General features: G+C 30.6%; 1 protein-coding gene across 6 annotated transcripts in view; it reads left to right on the forward strand.

Annotated features, from left to right (window-relative positions):
• Positions 1–2,117: 2,117 nt before the first annotated feature.
• LOC123302568 (la-related protein 1B) overlaps positions 2,118–14,136 on the forward strand; it is a 56,582-nt gene continuing 44,563 nt past the window's right edge. For all 6 annotated transcript variants that reach the window (XM_044885540.1, XM_044885542.1, XM_044885544.1 and 3 more), the window contains exon 1: positions 2,118–2,685. In XM_044885540.1, the coding sequence (XP_044741475.1) occupies positions 2,139–2,685 (547 nt within the window). In that variant the 5' untranslated portion in view covers positions 2,118–2,138. The remainder of the gene's footprint in view (positions 2,686–14,136) is intronic.

Here is a 14,136-nt window from a genome sequence, read left to right on the forward strand (position 1 = left end):
CAGGGTTTACGTATTATTTGTACAGTTTCGCTTAAATATCTGGATTCCAATGATGTTTTTTCAGTGATTTATTTTAATTATAAATTATAATAAATTTTTCCAAATAATTCCAGTTTTCGGAATAGCCCTAGTTTTATTGAGTCCCATTTATCGAGATTATTCTATATCGCCGCCAAATTTTAAGAATTTGCCGTCCCGGGCGGTCGCCTGGCTTGTCCCCCCTTCTGGATCAGGCCATGAGTGAAAGCGCGTATACTTGTGAAATTTTATGCATATGTGCACATTTTGGTCGTTAATAATAAATTATAAAATAAAGTTAATATTGTCAAAATAAAATTTATAATGTTCAAAATCTATGATGTTGTATTGTTTAACTAAAAAAGTTTGTATGTAGATGCGTTGGTCTTTGTCAGCTAATAATTTTAATAGTCCATATATCCATAATTGTGTTTATATAGTTATTCGGTCGGGATCTTTCAGTTTCGTCGTTAAAATGGTTTTGACTTTATTTTTGGATGGTACACAAATTTTTCAGATCCAAATACCACTAAAACCTAAAGCGGGAATCTCTTTTTCCAAATAAAAATTTTTATTGTTGTATTAAGTGGATAAAATTTTTGAGATACAGGGTATTAATTTTAAAATGATAACATTTATCATTTCTATTAACTTTCTTTGTTTACTGAGAGGTATAATAGTTGAACCATAGTAACGACCTTAATAAAGTTAACGATTCGAAATCGTTACATAGTTTCAAAAGTTATTTTTAACTGTGAAAAAATAAAAACAAAACATTTCAAAACAAACGTATATATCTTTTAAAAAAGTTTGTGAATTGATTTTCAAGGTGAATCAATTTTTTTTTTTTTTTTGAAAAAAAAAAAAAATCCCTTTTATTAAATACCAGTGTGTAATAATTGTAATTTAATTTAATTTAAATGAATTTTTTTAATTGTGAAGTTATTTTAGGTGGGAAATTTTAAATAAATAAATTTTAAAAAGTTGAAGGGTATCGAAAAAATCAAAGATAGACCATATGTTGAAAAAATAAATTTAAGGTTCAAATACATAGACCGAACACGATTCTTTTCGAAAATCTTCATGTATGTTCACTACCAGATTAAATGTTAATTATAAGGAGGTTAGAAATTTAGAATCGATAAATTTGCCGTGTTTTGATAATAGAGTGTGTATCCTACACAAATTTCATTCAATTGACAACTGAACGAGTAGTTTCTGAGATATCGATGAAAATCGTATACGGTGTGATATTCTTCGTCAGTCCAGTGTCAGTAGACAAGGGAAGGGGGTAGCAGTGGAAAAGCAATTTAATAATAATAGTTTTTGGGTTTCATTCCTAATTTCTTATGGCACCCAAAAATAGGAGAATTTATAATGTCTAAAAGGTTATTTAACTTTACCCCCCAAGAGATTATAAGAAAAAAAAATTAATTTCAATGGATGTTAAGGCATTCTTTTTTTTAATTACAATCTAGTACAGTTTTTTTTTTTAAAGAACACATATGAATATTGTTGTCAGCCAAATGAAAACATGAAAGTAAAATGAAAAACATGACATTCCATATTTTATTATGTACCCTTCGATTTTGATAACCATAAAAAACAAGTCGATAATACAGATCCCAATATTTATGAAGAATTCTATAGTTGTTGAATAAATTCTTAAACATTACGCAGATATTAATGTGCGCTTAGGAAAAATATATACTATTTACTAAAAATAAATTAAGTGGATTTTAAATAAATTTATGTGACATTAGTTGAATGAAAATTTATAAATAATAATAACAATAATAAATAAATAAGTTTCATAAAAAATAATTAATAATATTAAGTTTAAATAAAATAAGTTGTAATGTTTATGTCCAGAACAGAGTGTTTGTAATACAAAAAAAAAATAAGACCATGCGTTCGACACTGATTCCATATTGTTAAATGTGCGATTTTAATGAAAATTGTGTTAATTTTTTTGATAAATATTACATAAATTAATTACATAATTTAAATGTATCGGTAGCGTAATTAAAATTAATCAAATAAAAAAAATTTTTTTTTTTTATAAAAAATATTTTGTAAGATTTTTTGGTTAAGTTTTTGTGGTGGTCTATCCGTACAATATGGCCGCACAAATTGTATCACAAAAATCGGATACAAATAATAGTCAAGGACCGTCGTATGCAAATGCGGTCCTTAATATGAAAAATGAAAGTAACAAGGAAAATCAAATTCAAGTTGAAATGCATGTTCAAACCGTAGTGACAAAAGAACCTGTGCCTGTTGTTGAGGTATCGAATTCGGTGGAAGATTCATCGAATTTTACCACCGTTGTACGGCGTACAGAACGTAATAAAAAAGATCGTCATAAAGATGATAAACATCACGGACCTCGAACTCAACAACCCCGAGTTCAACCACAACAACAAGCGCCCCATGAAGTCGTGAAACCAGCAGGTGTTGTTGAACCAAATTTAAATAACTCAGAAAAAGTTGCGACTGAACAGAATGAAACAAATGATACAGATAAATCAGGAAAAAAAGTTTTTGTAGCTGCACCTCCACCAAAGGTTAATGCATGGCAAGTACGTGCGAATCCAACAAATCGTGCGGTTCTTCAACCTCAAAGACAATCACAAGGCAATAAATCATCACATGCTTCACGTGATGGTAAGTTCGAAAGTTGTTTTTTTTTCTTCGATGTTTTGAAAATTTTTGTTTCGAAGTCCTTTTAAATACTCCTTGCTGCATACATGAGTGTTATACATGTTCGAACACGTGGACTTTATTTGTGGTTTTTGTCTTGGATAAATTGTTGTTAATTGTTTATATTTGGTTATAGAGGGCAATATGTTATTTATATTATTTAATACTATTATTTAATAAAATTTGTTTATCTTTAGGGTTCAGTAGACAAAAAAACAATTTACAACAATATTTACTAATTTAATTTTGTATCGAAAATAAATGTTTAAGTTAATTATTAACCGAAATTATTACTCGATTATTATTTAATGGATGACAATTTTTGACGATTAGAACTATTGGAATTCGACTTAAATTATTTAGAAATACTTTACTGAAATTCTTCGTTAGTTTTCCAGTTATCAAAGCTTGATTATAATAACATTGGTCATCAAAATTTGATTTGTTTTTTGTTACTTTGATGTGATAGAACATTTCTTATATTTTTTTGGATGCTAAACTCGAAATCGCATTCAGAATATCTCCAATACATAAAGTTTTCGAAATATTTTTACCTCAACAAGGGAATAATCCGTTTTTGGGTTATATTCGAACAGTGTTACTCCGTAACATCACTATGTAATTCTTTTCTCATGGAAATTGAGAGCCTCTCTTGTACTCCCCTCTTCCTTTAAAATACTTTTTGAAACCTTCCGATATCCTTTTTGCTTTTCGAGAAATCATATAATTTTTATTATAGTTAAATTAAATATTGTATTATTAAAATTATAACCTGCTTAAATGATCCAATTAAAATCTCAGTGGCTCTGCGTTTTGTATTTGATTTCCGAAATTTCGGGTAGATAAATTTTCTAACTTCGTGGATCCGTTTCATTTGAGATTGAGAACAAAATTTATTGACATTAATATTAAATAGTATTATTTTCGATATCTGATTTATTATCCACAATTTAGTATGTTAAATTTTTAAAATCAATGCAACAAATTTTTATCTGTGTAAATTTGAACCACGGAATTAAGAACTAAGGGAAGGTAGTTGATATCTTTACCAAAAACGAAGAATTTCGAGATAGAGTTTTTATTTCCTGTGTTATAATAAAGTTATTCAATCTATCATTTCTAGATTTCCGAAACCTGTCGCTTTGTTTGAATTAAGGTCCTCCTAAAAACAATTTTTCTTTTTTCTACGAAACCCCCTATTCATAATGCAACCTTTTCAATCTTCTCATGAGTGACACGCGTTTATTTCCTTCTATTCATTTTAGTACACATGCAAAAATTGTTTTGGGAACCAAAATATGTCCTCTTTGAAATTAATTGCTTGTCAAATTGACAAATACTCAATATTTTTATTATACCATGCATATATGTAATATGCAAGGTATACTAAAATTAGTCCCAAGTTTGTAACGCTTAAAAATATTGATGCTATGAAAAAAATTTTGCTATAGGTGTTCATAGAATCACCTAATTAGTCCATTTTCGGTTGTCCGTCCGTCCGTCTGTGTGACACGATAACTCAAAAACGAAAAAAGATATCGATCTGAAATTTTTACAGCGTACTCAGGACGTAAAAAGTGAGGTCGAGTTCGTAAATGAGCATCATAGGTCAATTGGGTGTTGGGTCCGTAGGGTCCATCTTGTAAACCGTTAGGGATAGAAAAAGATTTAAAATGTTTCTTATCAAAAATTAAACAACTTTTGTTTGAAACATTTTTTCGTAACATCACTGTTTACCCGTGAGGGCGCCAATTAGGCGAAAATTTTATAAAATGTACTATACTTGATTATGTATTTGTCACATGTTTGTATGTGTAATGTGATAAAGAAATCAACACTGACTATGCATGGTATTTGAACAATTAACTCAGTCAATTGTTTGTTTTCACTTGTTTTTTCGTATTTTTTGGATGAATTTAAAATTTCCATTTGATTTTTAATAATTATAATCACATATCTAAAGAATAATAATTATCTTACCCTCAAATTTTGGTGTTTTACGTTTTAGGGTACGTAGCAAACGTAAAAAATTGTTAACTGCCGAGACACCGTACACTAAGAAATTTCCAGAGATTTTCTAAGAAAACTATAAGAGATAGAAAGTTGATAATTGGCACGTGTCTTTGAGCTGCGTATAGTGCCTAAATTTATACAAATACTATCTGATAATATTATTACACTTGCTCGACACGTGCGGAATTCCGCTCCCGTAGTTACAGTAACCCGTGGATACGCTGTACCCATGGCTAAAAACAAAAAATCACAAATTTCGTAAAAAAGTGATGAAAAAAGTCAAAAGTCCTTAAATTATTAGGAGAATCATGTATTAAAATAGCAATTATATGCTAACATGTTTGCCTAATAAACTTATTATTTAAATTTATGATATTACTTCGTTCAAATTATTTGTCTAGCGTGTTATGTCTTAAGCGGTACATTTTTTGACCATGAGTAGTATATTTTTCGCCCAACCTATACATAATAAGCTTGAAAATGAAGAGTGAGTCATGGAATTTGTTAAAGGAATAAGGAAGGTAAGAATAGGACAGGGAAAAACTTGCTAGAGTAATAATATATAATATTCCCATCAAATTAGATGAAATTTCATATGATTTACTGTAGTTTTGGAGGTGGTAATGCTAACTATGAGAACATATGCTATTAAGTTTTAGTTTTTTTTCCTGTAGCATAAAAATTTTCATATGCACAGAAAAAAAAACGGAAAAATCGACGATTTTCCACAATTTTTTGCAATTTACTTGAAAACTATACATTTTAGAGAAAAAATAGTTCGGTCCAAAGTTATCGGGCTTAAAATTTCCAATCGATTTGTATATATGAACTTTTTGTCGTATTTCAAATTTTCCATGTTTTTGTGCAGTTGTTAATTTTTATTAAATATTTACATCTGTCTAGGTTTCATTTTTAGAAAACGTCGTTTTATCCGTGTTTTCAGATAAAACTGAAAGATTGACTGCGAAATATTACTCGTCCTGACATCTATTGGCGAGGAAATAAAGTACATAATCGGAATATTCAAATTGATATTTGTGTGGAGACATTTGAAGGGGTTCTTATATTATTGATAAAATTTATGTCTTTTTAACTCAAAAAATAAATAGTAAGGTCGATTATCTAGGTAGTAACAATTGAACGATGAAAGTATTTTCTTATGATTTTTTTTTATCCGACGCATCACTTTTTTTAAAAAGTCGAAAAAAAAAAAGTCGATAAGTTACCAATAAAAAGCATCATTTTTAACAACAATTTTTTTGTCGCCATTGTGTTCATCGTAATTTTTTTTTTTTAAAATTGTCAATAAATTTGTCTCAACAATTTTTTGACGGAGAAAAAAGTTTACCCGACTCGCCTGTAGTAATATTATCAAAAATTCATTAATCAAAAATTATTATCAAAAATATTGATCTCCATAGTTCAATGGTCCAAAATTTTTAAAAACAAGTGTACCCGTTTTTGAATATTAATCATTATTTGCATTAATTTAGTAAATAAAGTATTTAAGATATTAAATTTTTTTTTGTTGCAAAAACTAGTTTTTATTTACTTCCATATATAAAGTTCAAAATTAGTTAATTATTTTGGATTTTGATTAGGTAGTTATAACTTTATTCGAATAAGTTCCTCATATTCAAGTATTTTTAAGGTGATTCTGGAGTATAAATATTGATGTTTAAAAATGGATATTTTCTGTGTAAACTTGAATTTGATCTTCAATTTGTGGTTACTCTAAAGTCAGTTTCACACCCAATAACAAATCTCTATAAATAAAAAGTTTTAAAATTTTTAGTCCGTTATAAAACTTAGTACATTAATAATTTTTTTAATTTTTGGAGTTATATGAAAATGCATTGTCTTTTACTTATGAGCTATGGTCCAAATTTCAAGTCTCTAGTTCATTGGGAAGTTAGTTTGATCTCAATTAAAAAATTCCATCCGAACCCTAAAAAGCGTTTTCTTCATCTTTTACGCCCCCTTTTCGTTTTTACGGAGTTAATAAAAATATGCTAAAATATGTTAGCGAACGATGTTATTCACATTTACAGAACGCTGATATGACATCTTAAAAAAATTTTAGTAAAAAATACTTTTTAAGGGACAAGCTTTTATTGTACTAAAAAGTAGAACATATTTTTATCTATAAGTGACCCGACTATTTGTAAAAGCTTGAGGCGGTTAATTTAAAATATCAAAAATGAATCGGAACGCCTCATCTACTCCACATGCTTAATTACTTTTCGATTCATCCTTGATATTAAGGGCCTCAAGCTTTTAAAAATAGTCGGGTATGAGTGATTTATAGATAAAATTATTTTCTACTTTTTAGTACCATAAAAGCTTGTCCCTTGAGAAGTATTTTTTATAAAAATTTTTCATTTTAGACCAAAAAAATGCATTTATATAAAATAAGGTGGAAATGATGGTAAAATCAGGACGACGCAACCTTACCATGCATTGTCATTAAAACTAAATGTGCATGCAAAATTTCAGCTCAATCGGTTGAAGATATCTACTTCAAAATTGAATTCAAAGAATCCACCGTAACATGCATACATATATTGCAAGTTAAATAAAAGCTTTTTATAAAAACAAGCATACATTGTATACTCGTATATAGAGGTCATGTGAGTTTCGTACACCACTTTTTCTTAAAAATATACAAATTTATTTAGGTGTAATATATTACTTAATTTATGTTTATTATTATGCAATTTATTTGAAATAAAAATTTTGAGGTACTTAATTAGCCAGAGGTCATCCACATTTTAATTAAATTGGCATTTAAAGTAGTATGCGGTTTTATTTGTTAATTTGTTACAAATATGATTCCATGTGTTTTAAGAAAGTAATATGAAAGTTGACATGCAAATAGCTTTCATGAAAATATGCACACTTTAAGGCTTAATTGCTTATGTACTTGCATGTGTTACATTTACTTGTATGGGATCTTATTGACCCCAAAATAAATTAAATAGGTAATACATATTCATTGTAATCGTTACCTCTGTATACACAATTTAAGATATCTTTATACTACTGTGCCCAAAAAATAAGTTGACATTGTATTTATTTTGAAAATTCTTTATTTATTCTTCCAAATCAACTTCATCCCCATCAAAATAATCCCCTCCCGATGCAAAGTACTTATGCCAACGGATTTTCCAATCTTCGAAACACTGGTTATAGCCACTTTCCGGGATAGTCTTCAGTTCCGTCTTCGCTGCGGCTTGAATCTCCTCTATCGTATCAAAACGATGTCCCCGGAGTGGTCTTTTGAGTTTGCTGAACAGCCAGAAGTCGCACGGCGCCAGATCAGATGAATACGGTGGTTACAGAACGATATGGGTTGAGTTTTTGACGAATTATCAGTGCGGTATGGAATGGTGCATTATCGTGGTGTAAAAACCATGAATTGTCTTTCCACAATTCCGGCTTTTATAGGCTTTTTTTAGTTCAAATAATATTCCTTGTTGACTGTTTGGCCGGGCGGAAGGTATTCATAATGCACAACAAACGCTCGAAGTTTAAATTCAAATGTCACCTGGGTTCAAGAATGGGTTTATCCATCTAATAAAAAATGGCGTTATCTAAAATTTTATCATGCTCATTAGAAAACTTATTGTACTTTCTAGTTTTGGAATCTATTGGGGGAGTTATGACAGTTTTTACAAAATAATAAGCCAGTGCTTAAAAGGAAGTAGTTTAGGTTTTCGAACGAAAAATTTCAGTCCGGTGATTATTTCAAAAGGTGGAGAATTTTAAACACAGAAGTGTCAATTTTCTGTGGGAAGCAAATATCTTTGTCCAAAAAGCTCGTGCGGGAATTTTTATACGTCATGTTCCAGAAAATTAAACAAGCTTTCCAATATTTTAAACGATAAAAATAAAATACGAAATACATGCAAAATCAGACTTTTATTAATTAGAACATTTGAACTTACATATTAATCAACTTTTAAACGTATTTTTAACATAATTAACTTTTTTTTTAATATGAAAAATATTTTTTTTTACATATTCTAGTTTTAATCGTCACAATTTTGACAGACTATATTCATATGGTCATTGCGCACATGTTTTTGGCATTTCGAACATTCAGTCTTTGTTTTCCTGTCCTTATTTCTTGGACATACATGGCACCTTTCGTATGATTGCGATCGGCCTGCTTCAGAAATAGATTCTTGGTCCTGAATTCCATGTTGTGTTTTTGGTCGTTTTTGCAGCGGTCGTGGTAGTGTGGGTATACTGGCTCTTGATATTTGGTGAGGTTTGACTAAATCAACAGCCAGTCAACAGTCGCTTTAAAAATACTTTTCGGGATATATTAGAGTCAATTTTAGATTTGTATATAACATAGGAATTGATGCCTGTGATATTGAAAATATGAAAAAATATCACCATCGCCCATCTTTTAGTACGTCTTCCTACATTATAACTGGCGCACATTTGGCCGTTCTTATCAACCCCCCTTTCGTTTTATTATAAAAATGAATAATTTCGGGCTTTCTTTTCTCACCCTCAACATTATCATCGTGATGCATTGTCGATAAAAGCAGAACTGCTTTTCTTGGTTTCGGTACATATGAGCACAAAGTCATATCTTTTTGGAAACGAAATATGCTAGAAGTCGCCTCTCGTGTTTTATCCGGTAAGAAACACTTTGGTATTTCGGGCTTGTTTTTTTCTCAGTGTGCCCACCATGGTAAGCGTATGTTCATCTAAAAGCGATTTGGCCAGTGGAACACTAGTGAACCTGTTGTCCATGGTAACATTTCTTCCTCATATATGAGGTTAATTATAATCTCATATTATAACCTCAAAAATGTGGAAGTACAGTAGAACTCCAATTATCCGAATTAATGGGGACCGGGACCCATTCGGATAATCAAATATTCGGATAATCGGAGTTTTTTAAAAAAAATTGCCATTGGAGAGAAAAAAAGCTACGTTTTGATATTGCAGTATTTTTTTATTGAATTAAATGAAAGAAACATGATATGAATTTTCACATAGGCGCTACAATGCCCAAGTAGGCAGACAGACAGATACACACACAAGAGTAACGTCCTCGAGCAATGTCAATAGCACACTGACTACAATCAAAACAAACAATGACATAATTCATACCACGTGTTGTGCCTACACTGGCTTCGCGGGGGGAAGAATAATAGCGCACTTAGACTTTTTTTGGACAAATTTTTTTCTGAAAGTGATTCGGATAATCGGCGATTCGGATAGTCGGAGTTCGGATAATTGGAGTTCTACTGTATTATAATTGAACACTTTTAACATTTATTACTTGTCAAATTACAATATTTTAAAACGGAAATAATGAAAAACAATCATCCACTACCTCGGAATTTAGACCACACAAATAATCACCTGGGGTGTCGTGCACCCCAAACACTCTCTCCGACCCCAGTCGTCCACAACAGAGCGCCGCTCGCAACTGAATCGTGTACGTTTTACGTGTTTACGAAGCTACCTAGAAGCCCAGCGCGCTAAATTCAAATTTTAAAAAGTTGTGAGCCTGAAAATCTGCTCTGGGGTGCATGACACCCCACGCGACCAATTAAGGGTTAATAAATTGGCGCAGTTTACTTGATAGCTGATATATAACAGGTTGGCTGATAAGTCCCCGGTCTGACACATATATGGCGTCGCTAGTATTAAATGTATATTATTTTTATATAGTACCAACCTTCAAATGATTCGTGTCAAAATTTGACGTCTGTAAGTCAATTACTTTGTGAGATAGAGCGTCTTTTGTGAAGCAACTTTTGTTATTGTGAAAAAAATGGAAAAAATGGAATTTCGTGTTTTGATAAAATACTGTTTTCTGAAGGGAAAAAATACAGAGTCCGGAAACTCATTATCAAGCCAAGTTTTTGCTTCCACTGTATTTTTTCCCTTCAGAAAACAGTATTTTATCAAAACACGAAATTCCTTTTTTTCCTTTTTTTCACAATAACAAAAGTTGCTTCACAAAAGACGCTCTATCTCACAAACTAATTGACTTATAGACGTCAAATTTTGACACGAATCATTTGAAGGTTGGTACTATATAAAAATAATATACATTTAATACTAGCGACGCCATATATGTGTCAGACCGGGGACTTATCAGCCAACCTATTAATTAGCGAAAAACGTGGTAAAACTCAGTAGCTTTTGCATCATATCCACAGAGCCATGAAACGAGTTACGATTTAATTGATATGAATAAATTATAATTGAATTTTTGTACACCTGCATTAGTATGTCACACTTTGGACTACATTGTGAGTACAATAAGATTGATAACGTCATTAAAATTAAATAAATACAAATATTTACTAAAATTTCCATATTAATGAGCAGCATAGCACAACTGTTTAAATAATGATTTAAAAATTTTTTTACTCATAGTCTCCCCGAAAATATAAACCTATGAACTGTAATCGAAGGCCAAATGAAAGGATCGGGATAAATCCGTTTCAGGGTCAATATAAAAAAATTTACGTGGTTTTAGAGGTAAATTGTGTTCTGGGGGTTCTGATTAAAATATCACACTCCTAACCTGTTTTCCTTCAATCTCTGATGCTCTTGTTCAAATATAAAATCGGGATCTCATTTAGAAATTTGAAGGAGATTTCCAACAGTTGTTTTGGACATTTTTATAGATTTGCATTTCAGTACAGTTTGTCCAAATTGAGTTGAAAGATGAAGAAGGTTGAAAATGGATACGTATGTTGGGGTGTTGTTCTGGAGGTTATGACTGAGAATTGTTTCTTTTGGGTTTGCCAACATCGCCGCAGCTCATTCTTTCCCTTTTTTTTACCATAAAACCATTTTTTCTCGGTTTTTTAGGCTTTGCACACTTCCATATCCTCTCCAATTGTAAAAAAATAATTAAAGAAATAAAAGATAGAATTCAGAGAGTTGATATTAAAATCGAATTGAATTTACATCAAATGCTTTCGCTTCTAAGTCACAGCTATCAACGGTTGATAAACAATTTTTGTATATTGTTGCAAAACTAAACAGTTTTAATTAAACACACTGAACATTGTTAATACCAACCGATATGAGGTTGTCCCAACAGCGAAATCATAAATGGCGAATGGTGCGAATCTGATACAACTATCGTACGGGGTTGAGTGATGAAGTTGACACAAACGCTTGAGTTGTTTGTATGAAAGTAAAATACTGTCTAATAAATTTCAAATATTGTTGTTTTGAAATGCAACAGTTTTAAAAAATCTTTTTTTATTGGTTCTACCACTAATAAATATTATAGCAAAATAGTGATGTGATTGTCACAACTACACGAGCAGGTAAGAAAATAAAAGGTTTATACCTGCTAATAGGTTTATTTAAAAAAAATAGATTTCTTCAAGTCGGATTTAAACCAGCGACATATGGATTACTATTGATTTTAGTGTCCCAGGTCCACAGCTTAACCAACTGCGCTATCGGTGCTTGTTATATATATAACAAAAAATATGTTATATATTATAAAAATGATTAATAAGTTTATTTCAAACTCTCTGTTAACTGGTAACAACAATCTTAATGAAGTTGGCTGAATCACATATGGACTAGAAATGAAAGATATGGCGATCGTAATAACCAAATACTCTATTTAAAGCAAACTCAAAGAAATTTTCTTTTAATTCATCGATTCGCTTTTTATTTACTGGATTATATATTCCAACTAAGTACAATTTTATTTTCCATCAATAAAATGCATGACTTCGATAGAAGTAATGGTTTTGTTTATTTAACTTCAGTGATTTTGTATCAATGAACTCATATTTTTAATTCAATCCCATTATATTTTTACTTTATTTCAATATGAAACTGCCAACTTCGAGATGAGGTTATCATTATTTTAATTTTTTTTTTCAGTACTAATTTCCTTCGTTAAACCAATTATATTATTTAATTTTTGAATCAATAAAAATAATAATCAAATTAAATTAATAATTAGTAGGATGAATTCCTAATGACGTATCTCAATTACTTACGGAATTGACAATATAGACCTGCTAACTGCGTCAGGAAATTTTATAAATGTCTATGCGGGCTTCGCCGTATCCAATACAGCCGCGCAGTTTAGACAACAGAAAATCTATTGACTCAAAATATATTTTTTCTCAGCGTATCTTATCTTACATATTTAAACGAGCAATTACTGTATATTTATATACATCAGCAATTTCGGAAACGGCTCCAACATTTTGCTCGAAAATTAGTATGCAGGGGTTTTTTGTGGTGAAATATTTTCCGAAAAACTGAAATATTGACAGAAAAATATGACTGTTCCTGACATCTATTGGCGACGAAATAAAGTACATTACCGGGATATTCAAGTTTGTATTTGTGTGGAGACATTTTAAATGGTTTTTATATTAGTGATAAAATTTGTGTCATTTTAATTCAAAAAATACCAAGCAAAGCTCGATCATCCAGGTACTAAAACATTAAATAAGGGGGGAATATGAATTAAGTGATGGTGATCTGTTGCTCACGCGTGTTTCAAATATTAATATATACCTAATACCTAGAAATAAAATTTAACATTATAGTTTTGTTTAATCATGGCAATGAAAAATTTAATTTCAATAAACTACGATGCGATCCTTGTGTCCTAAACATGAAAATAAATTTTAAGGTTAAATGAATCTCATTTGATACAATTAAAATCCGATTTTAACAGTATCAGTTAATTATCGTGTATTTCATTATTTTGTGTAATCAGAAAATTAATGTAATCAGTAAATTAGTACTAGCCCGAGCAAATTAGTTATTTATTATTTTTAAACTTGGTTAAGTGGGACCTGGATAAATGAGAAACCTCTATAACTGGAACTCATGCTGAGGTTCCAACACTTCTGCAATGAATTACCTCTGTTAGTGGGACGAAGCAAACCTTTATATCCGGGATTCGTTCTTTCGATTTTTTCCTCATTTACCTCTATAACTGAGACAGCGAGTGCATTTTAAATGCACTAACCTCTGTAACTGAGAAATGAGATAACATCATTTTATTTCTTTACATACTTATTTTTATTCTATTCGCAAATTTCGCACTTAACTAATTTTGAGCCGCAATGACCCTCAGTTTTCGTTTTGATTTACTATCATGTTTATTTGAAAAATGCCGAAGCGAAAGCTCTAATCGTTACCAGTACGTGAAAAACTGAAGTTAATATCCGTTTATGAAAGGGAGAAGACACGCAATGAAGTCTGTGTAAAATTTAATGTTCCACCAACGGGGGTTTTTTGGGTCGCTGAACACGAATATCCCATCGGAATTGATCTCTGAAATATCTGGTGCTCAAGATAAACGGTATCCTCGTCGTCTCCTGGAGTTTTCGAGAAATTTATTATATAATCGGTTCAAACTCGTTA

This window comes from Chrysoperla carnea, chromosome X (genome assembly GCF_905475395.1).
Source record: "Chrysoperla carnea chromosome X, inChrCarn1.1, whole genome shotgun sequence".
Lineage (NCBI taxonomy): Eukaryota > Metazoa > Arthropoda > Insecta > Neuroptera > Chrysopidae > Chrysoperla > Chrysoperla carnea.